Source organism: Neomonachus schauinslandi, chromosome 12 (assembly GCF_002201575.2).
Source record: "Neomonachus schauinslandi chromosome 12, ASM220157v2, whole genome shotgun sequence".
NCBI classification, from domain to species: Eukaryota; Metazoa; Chordata; class Mammalia; order Carnivora; family Phocidae; genus Neomonachus; species Neomonachus schauinslandi.
Genome location: NC_058414.1, coordinates 24322501 through 24348021, shown reverse-complemented (window position 1 = coordinate 24348021; position 25521 = coordinate 24322501). Strand labels below are relative to the sequence as shown.

Genomic DNA, 25521 nt, shown 5'->3' with positions numbered 1-25521 from the left:
AACAGGGCACCAAGCTAAAATGCTATTACAAAACTCCATGCTCTTGCAATGCATTTTCACTGGGCTCACTGGAGCTGCTAAAACGATGTTAGACCAGTACTTCTGACAACAACTTGCCCTTGAAAAACTTTTCATTAGCTCCCCAAAAGTCTTATTTCCAATACTAACAAGCTCAATATTAAGACAGAGTTACATGCAGATGAAGTATGATGGCTAGTCTTCTAAATGTAAAGGTGTCTGATGAGGGTGTTGAAGCCGAAAGCTATGATAATGTACCAGTTTCAAGAGACTGTATGAGAAGAAAATACACATGAACATACACATTACTACTCCTTCACTATAAGAATCTTAAGGACTAATGCAATAGCAATTATCATATAACTCTTAAGGAACACATTTTACTTTAGTTCTTTTTTTTTTTTTTAAAGATTTTATTTATTTATTTGAGACAGAGAGAATGAGAGAGACAGAGAGCACATGAGAGAGGGGAGGGTCAGAGGAAGAAGCAGGCTCCCTGCCGAGCAGGGAGCCCGATGTGGGACTCGATCCAGGGACTCCAGGATCATGACCTGAGCCGAAGGCAGTCACTTAACCAACTGAGCCACCCAGGCGCCCTTACTTTAGTTCTTAATGAAAGAAACTCAATAAATATTTACAGAATTGAAAAGGAACTGTGATGGAAGGTACTTGTCGGGGCAGAAAATCTCCCTAACTCTAAGGTATGTGCTTTTAATATCAAAAGACTATCTGTGTATCATGCCTTTCTTCTAAAGGCCAGGACTCACTCTGCCTTATTTGTCGATGGGGAGATTTTTTTTTTTTTTAAATGGGAAAGTTGGAACACAAAAACCTGAAATGAGTGCACTGAATTATCAGCTGTTAGAGTTAGGGTCATCTAACCCCATCTCTATTTTTTTTCGGTGGTAGAAATGAGTCCTAGAGAAAACAGATGTCTGACTCAATGCTCCGTGACAATTTAGTAGCAGGTAATAGAGAAATCAGGTCTTCTTACTCCAATCTTGTGTAGTTTCCATAATGCCACGGTTTGATCAGAGACAAAGAGAAAAAATCTTGAAACAGTCAAAATAGGAATGCGTTTCTTCTGATCCTAAGACTATTCTATGTAGTAGTTTAGAAATTGTATAGCCACTCCTTGAATACCAAGACCAAATATGCCACGAGTGCCCTTTAATTTTAAAAGGAACAAAGGATTTTATGTTATTTGTGACCTTAAAAGGCCTAGATTTTAAGTTGGATTTGGGCTATCTAGCCTATTTTGCAAATCTTTCACTGTATTTGAAGTATAGAGTCAATAATGATGTGCATGAAAAAATAATATAATTTAATAATTTTAATTCCTCTCACTTGGCTGATGTGTCCATCAGCATCTGTCCCTGACCTTAAGCATACAATCTATCCAACCCCAGTACTGGCTGGATTCCGACATGATGACTCTCCTATGGCAAGGACTCCAGCTGGGTTGAAAGCTATTGACATTGTAACTTCTATTTTGCTACATTAATTTGAAAGCAGATGTCTGAACAGCAGTATCTTCCATCTAGTTACATACCCACTTGATTATTGCTGTTCCAGGAAAACAGTGCTCATCACCAACCCTGGCAACTTTGGTGTAATTATTAAAATGCCCTTGATATCCTTCTACGTGTGGAGTATGTAGAGTACCAATGTAGAAAATATGTTGTCAAGGATCTTATAAAGTACTAACAGAGTTATGTGTAGCAGATTTTAATCTATGACTTAGATTCCCATATCTTGTCCCCACACTGAACAAGTATAGTGGCTTCTTCCAACAAAGCAGAGTGAAGTGTTTAAGAATGACACTGAATCCTATGGGTTTAGTCCCCAGTTTGGTCCTGTGCTAACCACTGAAACTTAGGCAAGTTATTTAATTTCTTTATACCTCAGTTTCCTTATCTGTAAAATGGGGGTAAAAACAATAGTATTAGGTTGAAGCACACGAAATTAGTATTTTTTGAAATTCAACGTAAGTTTAATATGGTTTAGTTGAATATTTATCTTCCTGGTTATAGAGATGAATAAATGTGAGCACTTAGAACAGTGTTTGCACATAGCAAGCATTCAGTAAATGTTAGCTGTTATTCTCATACAGGTCCTATCCACCCTTTGGAGGGAGAATTCTAACATCATTTACTCTCCAGACTGCTTGAATTGTTTAATTCATAGCATTTTCTGTCTCAATCAGTCATGTGGCGATAACTCACATAGTATTCTCTGACACTTCTTTTTCTGCTATTTAGTCATTTTAAAATTTACTCTCACCGCAGCGACATTAAAACTTCCTTAAAATGCAGAAACATACTGAAAATAGTCTTCACCATCCCCACTCACTACCACAATTTGTTCCGTTTAGGACACGACATTTCCTCACACGCAAAAAGATCTGTGCATTTTGCAAGCGTCTACGCACGCATGTGTGTGTGCGCGTGTGCACAAAAATGCACTGAATTATGGTATTAGCGGTAGCCGTGCTGACAAAGAACAGCTTCAGCGTCAAGTCATCGATTAAAACCCAGGATAAGATTTGGTGAAACCCAGGAAATTAGCCTCCAAAACCTGATGTGAGAACTTCATATGGGACGTTGTGCATTCGGCATGAGTACTAAATTATGCTGATATGTTGACCCAACTTGGACAGGAGGAAGGAAATGATATACACGTACCTGCTGTTTCTTGAAACACTGGTGTTAAGTAATTTTATTATTGCAGTTAAAATGCAAATGTATGAGTGTTTAATCCATTTTTATACCTCTACTTTAAAATTTACTTTGCACTCTTTCATGTTCATGTTTATGTTCTCATATACTGTCATTAACATAAAAAGATTTCTACAAATCATTTTTTCATACTTGGAAATACTATAAGCTGATATTACAAAAGTAATATAAATATTATATTATTTAAAATATGGACTATTGAGTCAAATATGGGCTATTAAACAAATAATTATTTCAATTTATTTTATCTGAAGGCATGTCTTACAAACTACTAATGGATTGTTCTTTTCACGAATAGGGAAAAGAAATGATGGTATAATTGAGCAATGGTATACTTTAAGAGTCTTTTAGGAGGAAAGGAAAAGCTTTAATTTCCTTCTTGGTGTTCTATACTTAATATCATAGGGAAATTAAGATTTATTTAAAATTACCAATGTTATGCAAAATTCATGAAATACTTATCAAGTGATATTAACAATGTCAAGTAACAAATTATCTTTTGTAAATGCTGGCAGAACTTTGACCTTTTTCCAAAGTGCTGTGGTAGCTTCCACATTTGTGACATCTGATGCCATTAACTTTATCTACGTAAGATTGTATAAACCTGCTGGCTCCACAGAACTCTCTTAGGAATCAGAGTCAAAAATACCGGTCAGAAAGTGTTCAGCTATAATCTATAAAAAGCATGAAGTCCCTAGAAAACATCCCTTAGAAATAGCGTAAAATGAATGTGTGTGTATATATACATGCACACACGCATATATAAAAGAAGTAAAATTTCTGGACTATTATAGACCATATCAAGTGCTGTGATATCTAAGTGATATCACAGAAGAGAACACCCTGTTCCAGCTCCACTTTATAAATGAGATAACAGCATGGGATGATTTTCTGATCTTTTTCAAGTAAGCACTTTAATTTTTTTAAAGGGTGCTTGTATGCAGGTAATAACTTTCCCAATTTGCTGTTAGTCAATTAAATGAAGAAAGTAAACTTCAGTGAGTTTCAGTGGTAAACGAAAACCAGAACTAAAATGTTTATATGTTTGCAAAATAACAGCTTTAACCTAAGTGCTTCTGAGGCAGCGGGTAAGGCACTTGGCTCTGTGGGTTTACACATAATTCAGAGATTTGACTCCTACTCTATACATGTTGCAATCTTATTTTTAGAAGAGTTTTGTAAACTGAAGAATAAAGAAACAGCCTAGTATAAGGAAAGAAAAAGTCCCAGTATCTTTATAAGACTAAAATTGACAAGATCAACATGGCTATATTGAAATCTGAGAGCAAAATCAGGCTTAGTCTTAAATGTATCAGAGATACTGAGCAGTGAAGGGATTCTGATGATTCGTCTTAGTCTATGGATATGTGGCAGGCATACAATATAAACTATCAGTTAAGAGTTTTTTGGAACTCATCCCTCCTCAAATCTCAGTTTTGTGCCTCCTCCACCTTCGAGGGTCTAGATCCATACTACCCTCCCTTGTCTTGTAAAAGGTTGCACATATAACCCTTATTTCAAAAACAAGAGAAAGTCCTCCATTTCTTTGTTGCATCCTACACTACTAAATTTGTTACCCTACCCTACTGAATTTGTATGTTCAAGAACCTTAGTGACCATGTTCTAATCATTATTTCCTGAATTTTCGTATGCCTGAGGGCATTTAATGTTCTCTTTCCTTGAGTGCTGGCCCCCCATTAACTTCCAAATTAATTATACTCTTTTATTTTTATTTCTTTACGTAAAATCATTTGTTCTTGTCTTCTTACCTCTGAATTATGCATAAAACCTGTAGTGATCTCTCTGCTTTTTTGTCTCTACACTCAATTTCTTGAGAAAGCACATGGACTGTTTAGTTTTATCTGTAATCTTGATAGCAATGATCAGTCTGAGTTTTGACCTTTGAAACATACACTGATGTTCATTATCAAAACACTCATAAAACTTCAGTCTTTTTTTTTTTTTTCCTCCTATAGCACATCTTTCCCAATAATTCAGCTGGACATCTTGAAGTATTTTTACTCTCTCCTAATTTAGTTCCATATCCAAACTGCACTGCACTCCATTACCCTTTTTTTCCTATGTACTCTACCATGCTAGCCCAGAGCACCTTTGTGATATCTTGAGCAGACTGTGCAGAGATCTTCCTAAAAGAGAGTCTTAGGTCCTCCCTGAAAGTGGCTATGTCCTACATTAGTTTTTCCTTGTTCTGCTGTTTTTGGCCTCCTCACTCTCCAGCCCCTTCTATAGTAGGATCATAGTGCACAAGACTGTGTGTGATCTAGTCTAGTCTCTGCCTTCACGTTGTCTAGGTTTGGGAACGGACTCCTTCCGGCCACATGAGTTGGCAAGTCAATTTAAGGCTTTGTGACTAAAATGGGTAAAATAATAGCTTCTCAGAGAGATCTGCAAAGATCAAATGAATTGGTATATATGAAGCTCTTCGCAGCTCTAAATAAATGCTAGCCATGTGACAGCAATCTCTAAATCTCTAAATGCAGGTTTTGTTATCTCTTAAGCCTACCAGAAAACAGCCACCAACTACTGTTGCCTGTCACATAGTCAATTAAATATTCTCCTGCCTGATCTTCGAAGCTTCCTAAATTTTACCCCATGTCGTTTTTCTAATCTTCTCTTTTGTGGATCCCATATTTGGGGTGCATTTTCCATTTTCTTCCCTCCCTCTTCATAGCAGTTCGTTGCATTTTCACAACTTTTTCCATAATATTAATCAGTCCTCTGATGCCTTTATTGCAGCCCTCTTTGGACTTTCAAAATCCTATGCTTGTTCAAAATCCAACAGGTTCACCTTTCTGAAGTTACTGAATATTCAGAGAGAGTCCTCTTTCTAAGTAGCATTTTCCCATATTATACATGAGGCTCACAGTTCTCTGTAGGTTGGCATGATATGCTTTTCTCCAGTTAAATCTTAAACTTGTTGAGGTAAAACAAAATATTTTACTCTCTGTCACTATATAAAAGCACATTTTTGACATCTCAAAACTCTTATTTTCTCATGATTAACTACTATGAATGTAGAGATAAATGCCAAACACTTAAAATAGATGTTAGCACTTCACACACCACTGAACAGAGAGGCTATCTGTACTACTATTGTTGAATGAAGAAGGAAAAGGTAAATGATCAATATTTAGCTACTGACCATCAATTATGTGTCAGAAAGAAAATAGTCTAAAATGCTGCACAGTGGGAGATTATTGTGACTTTCCATTCTGGAGACTTTCCCAAAAGATACACGATAGCCTGTGTTTTAGCAGAGAAATTGATTCTGTTCTCTCTCCACAGAAGATCCGGAAGGAAGCACAGTTTATAGAGTAGGAAGAGCACCATGCAATGGACTAGCATCTCACATAGTCATGTAAGCCCCACCTCACCAGCATCTGCTTATCTTTATTGAACTGGATCATAAATAATAGCAAGAAAACTGGGAATTCCAAGGAAGGGGGTGACATTCCATTTACAGTATATCTTTAAAGTTAAATGCATGCGGTTGAAGCTTTGCAATGTGTTAGCAACAGAAAAATTAGAAATGCCTATATTATTGAGCAAATACAGCACTCCTATTTTATATATATATGAACCATTACCTCAAAAATGCCCTACTGTCCTGTCTTCTATACTAAGACAATGGCTATAGTGACACAATTTTTTTTAAAGATTTTATTTATTTATTTGACAGAGAGAGTGAGCGCACAAGCAGGGGGAGTGGCAGGCAGAGAGAGAAGCAGGCTCCCTGCTGAGCAGGGAGCCTGATGTGGGACTCGATCCCAGGACCCTGGGATCGTGACCTGAGCCGAAGGCAGACGCTTAACCGACTGAGCCACCCAGGCGTCCCAAGACAATTTCTTTTAATTTTAAAACCACTATCATTTGTGGCTATAGAAAGAAATAGTGGAAAATAGTAGCTTCTTGTCATGAATAAGTGGATTTGAAATTAATTCTTCATATTAATTTGTCAATTCAGTCAATGCCTCAGTGAAATAAAATGGTATTTATTTACACTCATAGTAAGAGCAAAAAGTCAACAGGGATGAATGGATGAGAGAAGTAAAGGTTTTGGCAGTAACAGAAATTTCAGTATAAATTGGTAGGTCTAGCCCATTTTATGATTGGATTCTTGTTCTCCATCGTGTACTATGCTCATTAACCCTCTGCCTGGGCCATTGACAACTAGCCAGGCTGCGACCTGAGGTCAGCACTCAGATATGTTTCATCTGGCAAGCATTATATGTAAAAAACTGAGCATACATGCCCTGGGGCAGGACACACGCTCTCAAGGGTCACAATAGTTCCTGTTCTTATGTTATTTTGTTCTTGGAACCGTCACTTTTTTTTTTTTTTTTTAAACCCTGTCTCCAAACCCCTGAAGCCATTTGAATTTGCCACCCTTGGTTTAGGACTCCAGCCGATCTGCTTCTTATTCTCGTGCTCTCTCTCGCTCTCTCTCTCTCTCTCTCTCTCTCTCAGTTAAAGTTCGGTAAGTGTGAAGCTCATTAGAAAGAACGAAGGTGGGAGATGAATTCTAGTTTCTTGTGCAAAGCCTGTGTATTGAATCATCCTAATTTTTGTTGAAACTACAGGCAACTCATTGCATATATGCTGGCATGTGTCCTACATAACGTTTCTGAAAGCATTTTCGCAGAATCAGTATAAACCTTTATAAATAGGAAATGTTTATAAGACAATCATATGTCATTACACATATTATAAAAAGCAGCAGTTTGCCAAATAAAAAAGTTGATACCAGTTTTACCAAAGATTCCTGCTTCGTTATGAAATACAATTTTGTGTGTATGTATGTATATATATGAGTGTATATATATACATATATATATAAAACTTCTCTCAGTGTGAACCAAAGTACAACTAAATTTATAAATGTACCATCACAAAAGACATTTACTTCTCATTCAAAAGCATATCAACATAACCTTGAGACATAATGAAAAGCAATCATTTCTACGAACCTGCATACCTCTAAACAGCTTTTGTCAGAATTTGGATATTTTACTTAAGATAGTGATGCATTCATGTTCAATGTACATTATACTTTCAACATTTCTCTATCAGGTGAAGTTGCAATGGATCGTCATCACCTTTGTATTAAAGACACAATGTTGCCAGTGACCACGAAATATAAAACAGGTACCACAGCAAAACAGGGACAGAAGACAGACTGAATCACAAGACAAATACCCTTTAGACTACTTGTACCTTCTTAATGGTCTTCTCAATAAGCATGTCTCCAACCGGCATCAGAATACCTCCAAACACGGCCAGCACCGCACCAATGACAGCCCCAGCAATAAGCCCACAATTTCGATCACAGCCCATTTTCTTAATCAGGGAAGAAATTACGGTTCAGCACCTGCTTCTTCCAAACTCCCGCGTCCGATTAGGTGGTTTCAAGAGGGCTGGTTCTAGCATTAGAAAGAGGTCATAAAACAGAAGCTTAAATAATCAGTATGAGAGATCAAAGTTCAAAGAAAACACAATTGAAAAATCATTTTGCCAGTTATAAACAGATGCTTTTTCTTTTTGTTTTACGAGACGGACTTTCTAGGTTAGGCCTTCCCCTTCCTTATTTTCTCGTCTTTTCAGTTTTCTACTGTTGGATGATGAGCATTGATATCTTATCTCAGGAGAACATGCTTGCTGTTCTTCCTGACTCTTCTGCTTTCCTGGGACACTTGGGTGCCTCCTTGTGCTTTATCTGGCTTTGCCTCCCAAACACTGCCACCCACAGCCTGCCTGAAGCTCTCCTGCACATGAGGATATGTGGACTGAGGTCTTCTCTGCCAAATGTTAAGTGTGATAACACACACTGTCTTTACTATACCTTATTCACGAGTATAGAGCAAGATACAAATTTTATAGGGAATGTTCTGAGGAGTCTCAGAAAGAATCAATTCTTCTAATCATTTGTAAGCTATCTGTTAAAACAAAAATGCATGGTTAAATTGGGAAAATATATTGTCAGGAAATTAATACGAGAATACTCTCTCATGTCACCAAAATTATAATCACTACTAAAAGAAAATCTCATTTTCATGAATACTGAAATCATGCCTGAATTTTTTTTATAAACAATGTTGAAAATGGAAATATTTTAAAGAAGTGTACTTTACTTTCATCATTAATAATTGAATTTTGGATAGACCAAAGGTGTGAAGAATTTAAATACACAAGGTAGAGATTTTTTTTTTTTTTTTTGCATATCCAACTGCAATATTATTTTGTCATCATGGGCATTTGTTTCACACCAATTCTGCTAAAATCAACTAATTTGTGCCTGTATGTATTTCACCTAGTCAATCTTATTTTTGGTATCTTTATGCACTATGTGGTTATTTCATAAAAATTGAAAGGAAGTGATTTCTGAAATGAGTGGATTCTATTATAACAAATAAGAATTTGTTTCTTCTAATATTTGAAAACACATTCCTATTTTGGTTGCAACTGTATTTTTTAAGTGGGGCTGACCTGACATTGATAAACAGTCAAAATATGCCTTGTAGCTTAGAAACACATATTCCCTACTTCATTGCCCAAGGCCATGGAAAACATAAATGCCAAAAGAATGGAGACTGCAGACAAAAAAAGTCACACACAAAATATTTTTGCCAACACTGTAAATTCAATAACAAAAATTCGATTTTCTTATGGTCTCGGATTTTCCCTCCACAGTGTTGTTGCAAACAGAAGTGCCACCCTTATGATGCCATTAGTACTTATTTCCACTGAAGGAGCCATTTGGCTTTTCAAGAATATTACTTGCATAGCTAAGAAAATAAGGAAAATTAGACTTTACCTCAAAATGGAGAAAGATAAGTGTTACACAATTTTCCCATGGCAATTTTATTTACTTACCTCTACTCTTGCTTATCTTTGTCATCTCCCTTTACCCATGCCTTATACCCTGGATATGTCCACTGTACATCAGGATGCACTGAACTCATTCACATGGAGGTTCTGATGGCAAAGAAGCCTGAATCTATTAGTGTCAAATGTTTTTTTTCCAATGTAAAAGGAAAATATATAAGCCTAAACAAGTGACTTAGTTTTCCTGTGGACTGGAGTTGGCTTTGTATTAATTGCTTGGGAGTGGAATGTGAAGAAATACTTTCCCCACCCTCTGAAATCATGTAACATGCGTGCCATCCTGGTGTTCTGTACACTGTGAACAAATAATCATATTCAGGGTAGCTTATCAAGTACTATCTTACTGAATGCTCATTTCAAAGACCATCCTCCAACTCTCATTTGCATGTTACACCTAAAGTAGCCATCCAAATACAGAGATCTAACCTAGTGTAGTTGAGGCTAGTAGACTAGGGATTAAACCAAAAACTGATTTGTGACTGTCTTGCCAGATGACCATGGGCAAACCACTTATCTCTCATACTTCAGTTTCCTCATGTGTAAAATAAGACACTAAGATGAGATCTGCTGTTTTTAACTTAAGTAGCTGAACTGGTTCTTCTTCAGGTTCTTACATGGATGACAAATAGGCAGAGTGACTATGGAGTACAACTGTGGTGCCTGGGATCTCAATTCCCAGCTTCGTCTCCCTACTCCCCCCCCCGACACTCTCCTCTCCACTTTTCGGAAGCTCTAGGAGAATCTCTATAGAAATCCATGGCTTTGCAAACCCATTTAAAAATTAGTACAGGAAATCCCCAGAGTTAAATTGCAGTTTTCTTTATATAATATCATGAATCTATTTAAAAAAAAACTCAAATATTAAGTCATTCCTTTGGAAAGTTATTTTACATTCCATATAAACATCACTAAACATCTTCACTAATATTAATGTCATTTGCAACTCTGACAGATGGAACATAAAATGATTTAAAAATTACAATTCTATTATTGCTAAAATAGATATGTGTATATATTTGCCCTTTTCCAGATTCTATGCCATAATCAAGACATTAATCTCTCTGGCTTTTCCCAGAATTATTCTCCTTTATTAAAGTAGCCCATGTACTAGAGGGAAGGGTTGCTGCAAAGGGCAAAGAGTCCCAAGAATGTCCACTAGAAGACCCAGAGGACAACATGTGTTGTCCAATGCCTCCCTCTCTGAACTAGGAAACTCATTATTATGACTTCTAAAGACCCTGAGCCCCAGAGATGTCAAGTAATGGACATGCCTGGGTCCTGCCTAGGCTCTGTCTGCTTTAAACTTAAAACTGAAGTGAGACAGTGTATCCATCCCACTGCTGTTTTGTTAATTTCTTCAGAAAACAGAAGTGTCAAGTAATTTATTCTGTTGAACTCATGGTTAGACAGTTAGTGGAATAACACTGGTCTGGATGATATATAAGGAAAGCTACAAGTATTAATCTAACATTACTTCACATGCGTACTAATGTTTTTGAGAGAGAGAGAGAGCGAGAGACTGAGTATGTGTATTTTTTTTTTTTTCAAATTTTCAACCGATTCATTTTTGGTACTCTGTTTTAAGTTTCCAACTTTTTTTTCCCTAATAATAGGCAAGATATTTGACATTACTTGGGTTCATTTATTTTCCTTCAGTGCCTTGATACCATGAGTAATTAGGTATCGTTATTCAACTCATACTTTAACTTTATGCTTCATATTATAAAATTAAAATCAGTCTTATTCACCTGAGGCAAAGGAGGGCCAAACACATTATGTAAGACACACACTGCATACATAAGAGGAAAGTTCAGGTTCCAGCACATTCTATTCAACAGCTTTTCCACCCATGTTTATCTTCAGGAAAAAAAGTGTAGTTCGTCTCCACTCTTCTCTCACATTTAGCATGTAAAGTGTGTGTCTTGCACACTTGGTTTTCTTCATAACCATAGTTCCTTACATATTAAAATAGTAATTTATTTCACTTGCTAATTTTGGATTACATTTTATTATTTCTCCTTCATAAGAATAGACAACATATTGATATCTGCAATAATTTACTTCTTGCTTAACATACTTAAATTTAGAAAGCAAAGAATCATCACAGGTACAGGAAAGAAAACTAATGGTTGAGACTTGTCTAAAGAAGAGAAAAGAAAAAGGCATATTTAAAAATATCACTTATCACATACCTTTCTTGAGGCTATAGGGAGATCAGCTGTATCTTATCAGTTTACAGATTATAAATTCTATTCCTTTTGTAGAATTTGTAAATGTATCTTATTCCCTTGGGTTATCTTTGAAAGAAGAAGAATACAATTTTTCTTTTTATTTTTTTGTCAAATCAAAGGGTGTTTCCAGAATGAATTTAGGAGCATTACGCCTTTCCACTATGTTGGAAACCTGGTGGTAGAAACTGAGAGACTAAGCTCTAAGAAGCCTCTCCAATAAATAGGTCAGAAAATCAGAGAAAATTCCCAGAGAATCTGTAATTCTTCCCATGTGTGGATAAAGCTGTGTTCCTTGGGAAACTCCACCCAGAAAAAGCATGGACCAGACGTAAAGTTTCCTGGGATGTGAACTGCAAAACTTGAAAAAGTTTCAGATTACAAGAGTATCTGTACCATAAATGAATGCCAGGACCCGCATGACATTTTCTTACTCATGAGTAAATAGCTCAGATTTCCTATTCTATCCATAAGCCTTCCTTGCAGGTTTCCTTAGAATAGAAAACCAGACCACACACTTCTGTTTTCAACCACACGCACACACACACACTGTTCTTTTGATACACAGCCTTCCTCACCTAATAAATATGTTACCTGCCCACAAAACCCATTTTTGGAGTTTTGGGATGTGATTAATTCAACAGGTTGGATATGAATGATGAAAGTTAGCTTTCAAAATTAGATTCCTTTTCACACTCTGACCCTACACCATGCCTAGGTGTGTTTACAAGCTATGATTTCCTAGACATGAGTGTGATGCAGATTCAAATCCACTAGTTGCAATGGATGTAAACCAATAATTTGAATCTGCTTATGTTTCATTATGTGGGAACAGAAGGTCATTAGATCCGTACCTTATAAACTTCTATTTAGAGACAGAATTCTTTATGTGCAATTCCAATATATAAACATAGCTACAAGAAAAACTATTCTGGTTAAGGGGGGGAGAACTGTAGCCCTTTCCCCTTCCTGTTGTACTTCACTTGGGCTCTTGAGTCATCCTCACAGAACCCTACCCCTCTGCAGAAAATACTTCAATAACTAGATGAGAAGTTCTCCAATATCTTTTCTTAATGAAGTTACCACAGTCCTTTTTATATGTGCATTTCTATTCTATTAGAATATGTGGGGGTAGGGGCACCTGGATGGGTCAGTCAGTTAAATGTCCGACTTTTGGTTTCAGCTCAGGTCACAATCTCAGGGTCCTGGGGATCAAGCCCCGCACCGGGCTCCACACTCAGCAGAGAGTCTGCTTGGGATTCTCTCTGTCCCTCCCCTTCTTCCCTTCCCCAGCCCCTCTAAAAATCAATCAATCAATCTTAAAAAAAAAATATGTGGAGGTAAAAATATACAATAGAAAAAAATTATAAACATCTATAATATGAAACAATAATACATATCACTAAATTATACTTTTCAAATATTACAATTTAAAACTTGTTTTGGTAGTAAACTTAAATTTAAAAAGTATATTGGACTTCATATGCTATACTAAGGATCTTTCTAGACACAAGCTTATCTTTTGGAGTACTTGATTACCGGAATTACTATAGGTTTGAAATGATTCTCTTAGAGTCATAGCAGTTTAAATAGGACTGTCTACAGCTTTTCTTGATCTTTGAATCTCACACAGGAATTCTATTTTTTTCCCACCTCAAATTATATTATAAACGGTAAGATGCCATGTGGTTTGCAACGGTTCAGATTCTGGACTTTGAAGTCAAGTGATTTAGATTTAATCTGGGTCTTAATAGGATAGTTTCTTTGTGGCTAAATTTTCTCTAAAATGGCTGTATCACTAATCAAATAAGGTTGTAAATGTCAAAAGTAAATGAGATTATGTATAAAAATACCTATCATAGAAAATGTTATTTTGACATGTTATCATGAAATATTATTTTGAACAACCATACAAATAAACAGTAAAATGTTATTTCATATTGGCCAATTTTTTAATCTAATAAATGTATATAGTGTACATAGATAGAAATGATTATTTGCAAAACACTGAGATGACAATAAAATCTGATGAAATGATTTTTTCTTTTTTTTTATCTATAGGAACTTAGAGTATCACAAATGGACAGGTAGTTGCTAGCTTAGGAGATGCTCCTTAAAGCTTTTAGCCATAACTTGGGCCAGTGAACTAAAACACCTTGTGATTATATCAAAAGACAATTACAGAATTTATTCCTTCGGAAACAAAAAATCCACAAGATTCAAATGTGCTTGAGTAAACAGCGCCAAACATTCTCATAAAAAATAAGGGAGGCAACTATAAATTCCAAACTTTTCAGTACATCCTGTGCAAGTACTGTCCAATTGTAAGGATGATGTTCCTCCCAGGCTAACCTATTATCTGATGATGGTGGATTAGATTCATTGTTCTGGTTTAATGATTCTGGTAAATAAAGATTTTCTACTACATATTTTTCTCTCATAAAATCCAATGGACCACTGGATTCTATATAACGAAACCTTTTTAAAATTTCATTTTGATTATTTTCTGAACCAATATTGGAAGCAATGCTTCTTTTAGATTCAAAAGACATTACTAATTCAAAACCACATAGGAGAGGACTGAAAATTGCCTGCAAACATTTTAAATATGTCTCTCACTATGTTTCTTGATAATTCCCAAACTGTGTGAGATTCACTCCAGAGAATTTATGCCATTTCCAGTGTGAATTAACTTACTGTAATTAAATTGAAACTTTAAATTTTCCCAGAATGATTTATCCTTTATTTAAACTTGGTGTCATCATTCAAGTAAATAATTTACTGATATTTGTAATAAGCTTCCTACAGAGCCAAAAATATTAATTTTGATTTATTTTTATTCTCCTACCTACCAAATTTTACATAATTTACGCTAATTAAATCTAGAATCATTGTTTAGAATATAATTTACTGTTCCAAGTAGCAATTATAGTATCTTTGTTCATTAAGAAACAAAATGCTTAACAAGAACATATCCAAAATAAACATTGCATTTAACCATAGTGACAAAGTTCACCAAAAATTAATAGATAGAAATAATAGATAGAATATAATAGATAGATAGAAAATTAAACACACTAATGACTCTGTCAGGTAATAAGAAGGTACTTGCAAACTAGAAAGTACATTGACATAAGAGTGGTAAGTCATTCATAACAATTAACGCATTATATTAATCTTATGATGAATTTTTATTCCTAAATTAAATTAAAAGTCAGGTATAAATAGCCTAAGTGTAAAATGAAAGTTTCACAATAATCAAATTGGATCATAAATCATTTTAAATATTAATAAATGTTTACAGAAGACTTTAAACATCAAAAAATAAAATGCCATTGACCATTGGACAAGGTTTTAATACTCTTTAAACATAAAATGTAGAAAGACTGGTAACTTGGAAAACAACACAAACCTAATTTTTAAATAAAGTCTAATGTCTTTGAAAAAAGTTACAGCTTTTTACTGTTATTGTTCTACAACTCCTTAAGAGTGTTTATAGAGTCGAGGCATCTCCTATCACTTAGGAGATAGAAATCTTTTTTGTTAAAAACAAATCATAGGACTTACCTTTAAAAAGGCTAAGCAAGATCTTTCAATCAAAGGCTCAAACATTTGAACAGACAGTTCTTGGTAGGACCAAATGGTATTCTGCAGAAAAACCCTACACTAAAATCCTCATTACATAAAGTGTGTGATTTTAAATATCCTTTAAAAAAAAAAAAGTACGAGATCAAATCCCAATGAGTGGTTTGTTGCCAGAGGAGTTAGGAAAAAAAAAAAAAGAAAGAAACCCACGCACATCACACCACTGGTATGGCTCTTACGGGTCTATTTTTATGGTCTGGTGAGGACCCATTACCTATATCTCAGACACTCAGCAGACTTTTTTTTTTTTTTTTGGCCATTTTCCCATCCAAGTAAGTCAGAGGCCAGAGAAACAAAAGGCACTGACCTGCTGATCTGCCTCTAATATGTCCTATTTTCCTGCACAATCATTATTATTCCAGATGATGAATTGGGTCCGGGGGTGGAAAGTGTAAATTAGGATGAATTAGCAATCTCACTTCCTTGTCATGATTTAGCTTGCAAAACTCCATGAGGTTGAAATAGAATGCACTTCTCTATACAGCGTTAATCTGAAGTGCATAAAGACTAAGGATTTTGAAAACAATTGGAGACACTCAATCAGCATGGATGATAAACTGACTTTAAAAAAGGAATCGCATATTGTTCTAACTAGAAATTCTTCACTGTTTATCATTTTCTGTTAGTTTTCCCCAAGTTTCACGAGCACGGCAAAATATCCATGTGAAAACAAAAAATTAAATTTCCCTTAAGTTTCTTCAGCCAAAATACAACTATTCAATAACATTTAAAAAGAATTACATTTAAGATGACCTTTACTGTAAAAAGGTATATACGTAAGGTACTTTAAAGGAAAGGCAATATTTAAAATCTAACGAAAACAAAAGGTCTTTCGGGGGGAAAGACCATCAATATTAAGAATCCCTTCTTACAAAGAAATTCCCAAAATCATGTAAGGAAGATCAACATCTTTACAAAGTTAAACTGTCATCTATCAGACAGGCCAGCTGAATACATGCTTCCAAGTCAACCTTGAAATAAAGTGAGGTGATAATAACAGGCAGAAGTATATTTAGTTCATTAGATCATATTTAAAGCAGTCCTCCTCATTGGATTGCCTGTGCTCTCCCTTCTGAGTGTGTGGTGAATCTTTTGTTAGCCCTGCGGTACACCTGGACAAGAATCCCAAGTGCTCTTTTTTCCCTCAAGCATTGCCTTCTTTTTCCCAGGTATTTTCACTGACACATTTATTTAAAGATGAATGCTTAGGTATTAATACTTTAGGCCTATTGGGCTTTTTTCTTTCCAAAATTTAGACCACTCCGGTAGGATAAAGTAGAAATGAACTTGTACAATCCCCTTGTGATTTATGCTTTTCGTTTCAACAGAAGAACTTAGAGATTTCAGGTAACTTAAAAAGAAGAGTCCTTTAAACTGTGAACTTTAATCTTTGTTATATTAGTAAAAAGGTAATAAAAGGGCTATTTCAATAACTATCTTAAGAGTATCTATTTTATTGGATTTAAACTGCTTTGATATATTTTCTTCTCAACTTGAATTCTCACACATTTTCCCCGCCCCCAACATGACAATTCAGAAATAGCTCACAGACACAGGAGTTCAGATAGTTCCTGTTTTAAAGAGCACATTTTAAACATATGGAAAGGATAGTTAAATAACAATGAAAACGTGAACACCATTAGAGAAAGATCCTTCAGAAAAAAAATACAAGCAAAATAGATGCTTTGACACTGAACTTACTTGGATCACTCATCAGTAGCCCAATGTCATCCAAACCCTCTGACTGTCTCTGGAGAGGGAAATGTCACACACTCCCAAGCAGTCCAAAGAATCAAATTTACATTCCCAGAAGCAGCTGTGTTCAATCCCATAGACAGCAGTTCCTGAGTAGCTTTCTGAGTCTTGTGTGCTAAGACCCAGAAAGAGCACAGCTAAGTAAAATCTGTAACCATACATTTAGATTTTGAGCAAAATCGTTACCTGGAACAATAAGGTAGAAAAGCACTGTACCCATTTCTGAGTAAACATTGTTGAGATTTTCATTTTGGGAAAAGAATATGTACCCACAGTATTTTGAAGGGATATATCTTACACGAGATACACCTTATGTACACCTTATGTACATCCACTAGAACACTAGATAGATCTAGTATGATGAAGGATAAAACTTACAACATAATAAAGTCCGCTTAGGCACAGTTCTTTGGGAACTCCTTTTTTTGTGACCACACAGGGTTTGGAATCCAACAGCCAAGTGAATCCTGGTGTTATTGGGCACTGGTTGTATCGAGTGGGGGGGGGTTAGCAGTTAAAGGACCACTTACTCTTATTCTTTTTAATCAAAAAATGGACAAAACTAAGTAAGCGGATAGTAATAAGAACTAAGTGAGGGAGTTGTTTGCAACACTTTACAGGGGCTTGATTACTAGCACTCAAACTCAAACCCCTTCCATTGGGCCCCTGTCCCTTTTCTCCCTTCTATTTTCTTATGATTACATAGCACCATCCCACATAGATTTGGCTTATATTTTTTGTTCTGTTTTTGCATCTGCTAGAATATTGGCTCCATCAGGAGGGGGACATTTGTCTGGTTAGTTCACTGCTGAACTACTCTGGTCTTTACCAGAGTAAAGACCAGACTCAAAGCTGGTAACCAATTAAATAAATGGACACACACAGTAATTGTCATAACCATAATAATATTTTAAAAGGAGTCAGAATGGGGGCCCCTGGGGGGCTCAGTAGGTTGTTTCTGACTATTGATTTGGGCTCAGGTCATGATCTCAGGGTCATGAGTTCAAGCCCCACACCAGGCTCCACACTGGGTATGGAGCCTGCTTAAGATGCTCTCTCCCCACTCCCTCCCTCCCTCTTAAAAAAAAAAAAAAAAGAGTGAGGATGACCAGAAATCAGAAGTTACTAGGCTGTCTGTTCATACCACGAATATTCAATGGTTTGATTGGGATGAAGAGCATCTGTTTTGAAAGTCAATGGACCAGAGTTTGAATTTGGAGTTCATCACTTCCTGAAGTGTGTGACTTGTTGCTAACTACTTCACCTCTCTTGGTTACGGTGGAAATATTGCCTTCTCAGAATTGTTGTAAAAATGGACAGTGATAATATAAAGGATTTAGCACAGATCCTGACATATAGTGTTTAATCAATACTTGCTATGGTGATCAATGGCTATTAAGCAAATGTTTATTTTAGGGAATTTATTAAAGTAATGTGGACAAATAAGAAATTTTGAAAATTATAAAAAGGCGTAAAATGAGAAGTTTCTTTCAACCCTCAGTTCAGGTATGTTCTCCCCAACCGCCTAGAGCTTTATGAATTTTAAATTTACATACATATGTATATGGAATAATACATATACCAAATCATACTTTCTGCAACCTGACTCTTCTCAAATTATGTGCCTTGGAGATATGATCATATTTTGGATAGAGTTAATGCTCTCTTTTTCCATTATTGAAAAATATTCCATAGTAAAGGATGTATTGTCTTTTAAATAACTGATCACTTATTTAATGGATACTTTTTTTATTTGCAGTTCTTTAATCTCACCAAAAAATGCTAAGCATTCATATACAGTTTAAAAATTTTTTGAGTATAGTTAACACACAATGTTAGTTTCAGGTGATTCAACATCGCTGTATGTTATGCTATGCTCCTAAGTGTAGCGGTCATCTGTCACCATACAATACTATTACAATATCATTGCATGTATATATAGTTTTGTTTTCCTGATCTAGGACACCAGTAAACAGCAGTGAGTGAAATTTCTAGGTCAAAAGTGTGTACATTTTTTTGAGGGGCGGGGGTAGAGTTTTACCAAATTTCCGTTCATATTTTTACACCACAATGTGTGAGACTACCTGTCTGCATACACACTCATACTGGTTTATACTGAATTTTGAGTTTTTAACAAGTACTTTTTTATTTTTATTGTTTTTTTTTTAAGATTTTATTTATTTATTTGACAGAGAGAGACACAGCGAGAGAGGGAACACAAGCAGGAGGGGTGGGAGAGGGAGAAGCATGCTTCCCGCTGAGCAGGGAGCCCAATGCAGGGCTCGATCCCAGGACCCTGGGATCATGACCTGAGCCGAAGGCAGATGCTTAACGACTGAGCCACCTAGGCGCCCCCAACAAGTACTTTTATATTGGTAAATACTCAAATGAATGTAGTTTAACCTATTTTCTTAAGTATATTAGCCATTTCTATTTTAAAATATTTGTGAGGGGTGCCTGGGTGGCTCTGTCGGTTGAGTGTTTTTTGACTCTTGGTTTCAGCTCAGGTCCTGATCTCTCAGGGTCCTGAGACTGAGCCTGCATGGTTTCCACACTCAGTGGAGAGTCTGGTTGGGATTCTCTCGCTCTCTCTGTCCCTCCCCATGCTGGTGCACACACTATCTCTAAAATAAATAAATCTTTAAAATATTTGTGATTATATTCTCGTTCATCTTTTTTTTTCCTATGACTTTGTTTGTCCTTTCCTTGTTAATTAGAGAGGAACAGGCCAGTCTTCCGACATTGACAATTATAAAAAAAATTTTGACAATTTAAAACTTTATTTTTTTTATAATTTTATACTAAAATTTAAAATTTTTATGTCATTAACTTTCACAGTAATTTCCTTTTAAATATTGTGTCACACTTTGAAAGACTCTCTTCATTTCAAAAATATTAAAAATAATAAACCTTCTTTTAGTTTTGTATGGTTTAGATAAAATCCTTGGTAACAGTATTTTCAGATAAGCTGATTCATGGAATTTAACACTTATGAAGTAAAAGAGGAAGAGTAAAGTAAGTTGAGTAACAAATATTGCAACATATTTGAGAAACAGATGATAGATGCATTGTAAGGACTCTAAAAGAGGGGTCACATGGCCTGAGTTCTGATCACTGCTTATTAACAAGATTTGTGGACTCAGTAATGCATAGTCATTGTACTTCTGATTTCTTTTCTTGCCAAAGAGGATAATCATACAGACTACACCTATACCCTCAGGCTGAAAGATCAAATCAGATATTAGGTTTAAACCTAATGCAAATCTGTATGCAGCTTCTGTTAGGAGATGGAATTTTTTTAAGTGATTTTTTTTTTTTTTTTACAGTTCAGGAAATGAAGAATCTTAGTATAACAGACATGGCAATTGTAGATTGTATGGGTATGCAAAGACGTATAAGTTATGATGATGACATAATGAAGGAGCTCACACACACTGGAGTCTTGTCCAACTAAGTCTTCCACCTGTGTTAGCTCATCGACCTGTGATAGCACCTCCCTGGGCTCTTTAGACAACTGAGGTCGCAAAGCTAGTATGTGCCAAAGCAAGGATTAAAACCCAGAGAGACTGAATGAAGAGCCTATACTCTTTTCTGAAAGAAAAAAAGAAGATAACAAGTTCTTGATCAATACGTACTTTTGCATATTCTTTGACACATTTGTACCAATTGAATAACAATTTTAAATAACCTGATGCTACATTGAGAAGAAAATGATTTCTAACCACAAGGGAGAATGAGCAGTGAACATAGTCTGTAAGTGGTAACTAATAGAATTATTTTGAAATTCAATTAAATCGGGCGCCTGGGTGGCTCAGATGGTTAAGCGTCTGCCTTCGGCTCAGGTCATGATCCCAGGGTCCTGGGATCGAGTCCCTCTCCGCGGGAAGCCTGCTTCTCCCTCTGCCTCTCTCTCTCTCTCATGAATAAATAAATAAAATCTTTAAAAAAAAAAAAAAAAGAAAAAGAAATTCAATAAAATCTTTCTAAAGGCCTGTAAACTTTCTCAGAACATTAGTTGCCAGTGTCAAACCGTAAGTAAAATGTGTTTTATCACTTTAATCTTTGGGGATAACTAACCATAGAGATTTACATACACATATACATACGCATACATATTTATGCACATGTATATACACACATAATTGTGTGTGTGTGTGTGTATAAACATACACCTATTATTTTCAATTGCTACCTTGCTTATTTGTGAAAGCATTAAACCAATGGCATGTTTTACCTACTTTCTACGGTGAGGAAGGGCTTCACATGAAGGAATAAAAAGAAATAAATATAGATGTAATAATTAAGACATAACAGTATAATGTAATGCCAGCAAAAGCTGGAGAGATTAAAACAGAGGCTTGTAAGATGGCCCTAAAAAGAGAATTTCAAGGACATCATCAAAGGTAAAAGGCAGAATATCAGGGTAACTAAAGTTTAGATTTAAACCATGTAATCTAATGAATTGAAACGCAGGATAAAAACAAAGATATTGCATTAAAATTAGAAAATTAACTTACCCACATGTTTAATAGAAGCCATCATAGGAGCTGTGTGTAAAAGAGATTAAAGAGAGCGCACCTCTGTGTATGTGACTAGTGCTCATGTGGGCAGGGCCAAATCAATATGTAAATTTCACAGGCCATCTAAAAGTGTTGACAGACCTAATCTTTATTTCAACAGTTTGCAAAGCTGACTCAACTCTGTAAGGGGGAAGAAAATAAGTCAACATGTAAATGATACTAGGAAACACAAGGAACAGATATGATCAACATAGTTGTCAGAGTAATCTGTGCTCATACACTAAATGGAAAATTATTAGGGGGGAGAAACAGAAATAGTCAGGTAAAAGGATAACTAGGTCTGAAAACATGGCATGGTGAAATAGTAGGGAAAAAAGCACAATAATCAATAAGGAAAACAAGCATTTAGTTAACAAATGCCAAATTAGAAAAGGTTGGGAAAAAATGTATACAACCAACTAATTTGAAATTTCAGAGGACAGAAATATTAAAAAATGACTGAATTGAGGGTGGAACACATTTTATTCTTAAGAAATGTAATCTGACTACAGATAGCCCCTGAAGTGGGGTCTTAAAAATGAAATAAAATAATTTTAAGAAGGGTTAGAGAAATCAGTTTACATTCGTGTTAGCTCATGGCTTGGTCAAAATGATGTGCTTTAAAATGCTAAAATATCAGGTTTTTTACTGTTTAAGTACCAGTTAAAAAATTGAAGAGTGTGGGGCTCCTGGGTGGCTCAGTTGGTTAAGCGACTGCCTTCGGCTCAGGTCATGATCCTGGAGTCCCGGGATCGAGTCCCGCATCGGGCTCCCTGCTCGGCAGGGAGTCTGCTTCTCCCTCTGACCCTCCCCCCTCTCATGTGCTCTCTCTCTCTCATTCTCTCTCTCAAATAAATAAAATCTTAAAAAAAAAAATTGAAGAGTGTGGCAAATGTACAACAACAAAAAAATTTACACAGAGAAACCAGCTGGATAATGAGAAAGTGATTTTGTTCCATTTAAGAGACACACTAACCACCTTAATTATATGGACATCCATCTCACCGGACAACCTGTTACCTTAAGTTTAAAGATACACAACACCTGGACATCAGATTCCTGTAAGAGTTAAATGTACACACACGCACACACACGCACATGCACACACATGTGCACACTTTTCCAGGGACATAGGAGCATACCTGATTAGATTTCTTTTCAAAGATGAAAAAAAGTTTCTAAGATACACATTATACAACAATAATTTATCTTAAAAAATCACCACACAGGAAAAAATATATTCTTGATGCCTTTCTTTTTGTTTGTTTGAAGTGGAAAAGTTTGACACTACAAAGAATCACTTGGCACAAACCCTGCATTTGAGTGACATGGCAGCTGCTGCTAGAAGATTTAAGGGAGTATAAAAAACAGTCTGTCGACCCTAGAGTGCAATCAAATCATCTTCATCATCCAGCTTGGTTCTTAGTGGGCTAAAGGAAAGGGTTTGCTCTTGGACAAGACTGAGTTTTCTGTCTTCAAAGAAACCACAAGTTTGGTTGAGAGTGCTACTTATCAAATAAACTCCTTGGAAGAACTTGAAATATATTCTTAAGATTTCCAAGACTCCATAGGATTCAAGGTGGGAACATTTTATTCTAGATGTATTTTTCAGTTTGAATAAAGCCTCGTACAATACTTTGTAAGAAAAATAACAACAAAAACATTGAATATATACACATGCATACATAGACTGTTTATATAAATCTATCTGATAAAACTTCCAGAAGCAAATATTGACCTGGAAAGGTTATGAATCATTTAGCTCATGTCCTTTACATATTCCAATGGGCATAGCCCAGATACCATAAACATCAGAATCCAGACGGAATAAAAAGGGGTACACTACCACTCTGTGATACATTAGACAGAGAGATGAATTCCGAATAATTCTAAAATATCCAAACCCTGAAACCGGCCTACATGTGTCTCTGTGATTGCTGGTTGTCTGCTTCTTTCATGCAAGCAGAGGTAGAGGTAGAGGTAGAGGTAGAGTAAAACCTTCCCTTTGTAATCTCCACACTTCAATTCTGAATCATAAAGAAGTCTGACTTGCCTATTAAACTTCACTTTGGCTGTGACACTTTAGCAGCAGCATTAAAGCTTGCGTTGCATTTTGGGGCTTTGAGAGTAAAACTGATAAAGGAAATCACCTTGTGGTAACCGTACTAGGGAGGTTTAAGTGAGTTTAGGCAGCATCAACCCTGTCTCTGTACAAGTCTCTGTCATCCTCATAGCTCTCCAACAAGCCACCAAGGACTCAAAACATGTTTCTTGTGGCCATCCCTTTCAGATTCCTGAAGGTCACTCTTCTCTTTTGTTCTGAGGGTATGATTCACGTAAACAACAGCAGCTTGAACAATATGAATTGCTACGGAATGTCGCCCTTGCATGACTCTGCTAGTCCTGCTAGTTTTGTTCTGCTTCATGACCTCTTCTCTCCTCAGTGACTGCTGGGGCCCGAGGTCTCTCAGTTGTGGTATGTAGGCAAGCAAACTATCCTCCTCCACAATGCCTCCAGTTCATGGGTAAGGACACAAATGTGAACTGGAGTGCTTAGGTTATCTGAGGGCTTTTCATTTTACTCTGTGACGCTCCTTCTGTTAACAGCACGGTGCTTTCCGGTTCAGAGTGAATGCTGAGATTATTATTGTTTTCCCAAACCACAGATACAAGGCTCGAACGGCATCGTCCATGTATTCCAAGGGCTAAAAACCATTTTCTGGATATGACCCAAGAATGTTGCTAGGCCTGTTTTTCCTCTCATTTCCTACAACCCCTCAGGGAAAACTGGGTCATCATGGTAGGCTGGAAAAAAGGCGGCTACCGGGAGTGAAATCGGAGCTGAAGTCAGTCCATAAAAGCACGGAAACCATACCATTTCATGAGTTAGCTCAATTCAAAATTAAAAACCATGAAAATAATTCCTATTGTTATAAAGAGGCATGTCCCCAAATATTGTTTTTATAATAAGCCTCAGCATTGACTTCTCTCTTTCACGAGCTTCTCTGTTTTAATTTTTCCTTCTTTTCTTCCTCGGTTACCCTACGTGTATCTGTCCTGGTTGATTTCTATGTGACTGTTTGACATATCCTTTTTTTCTTTCTAGTTCTCTCAAAAGGGTCCATGATTTTGGATGTGTAAATTTGGAGTTGCATCCAAATTACTTAGTGCAGTTGCATTTACAAAAGCACAGCTATCCCTAAATCAGTGGAAATCATGAATTCATTTGACCCTTCACTCCTTTTACAAACAGACTCACATTATCCACTTGACAGATATTTCTGTTTTGAAAGGCACCAGCCTCCAATGGGAATTCAATATACCAAATACTACCAGAAAATATTCTAGTCAAAACTTTGCCTCATTTTGTCATTCTTTTAACCTCATATTTACCATCCTGTGCAGTAGAAAATATTTAAATTCTTCAAACTATGAAACTCAAGAAAATGAAGATTACATTTGTGCTATTTACTAAACTTTCTCTGGCTTAAGTGCCATGTCAGCTAGGTGAGGGAAAAAATACCATGTGATTTTAAGTCCTCTGGTGCAAATTTATCACTTGGAAAACTTTTCTTTCTAGAATATTCTACCATCGTATAGGCCACTCTTTCGATCTTCATCCGATCCTAGGCAAATAAAATTAAAACTGAGACTAGATAATGTCTGTTTTGTTTG

The 25521-nt window shown here is 36.1% G+C and overlaps 1 protein-coding gene across 7 annotated transcripts in view; it reads right to left on the bottom strand.

Moving 5' to 3' along the window:
- Nucleotides 1–25521, bottom strand: part of CD36 (CD36 molecule) — a 78369-nt gene that overhangs the window by 22279 nt on the left and 30569 nt on the right. For 2 of the 7 annotated variants that reach the window (XM_021689491.2, XM_021689492.2), the window contains exon 2: nt 7992–8197. In XM_021689491.2, coding sequence (XP_021545166.1) covers nt 7992–8111 — 120 coding nt within the window. In that variant the 5' untranslated portion in view covers nt 8112–8197. Of the gene's footprint in view, nt 1–7991; nt 8198–8616; nt 8711–11851; nt 11957–15454; nt 15750–21804; nt 21884–25521 lie in introns of those variants that run through there. The other 5 variants (XM_044920292.1, XM_021689487.2, XM_021689490.2 and 2 more) reach the window with 5 other exon arrangements.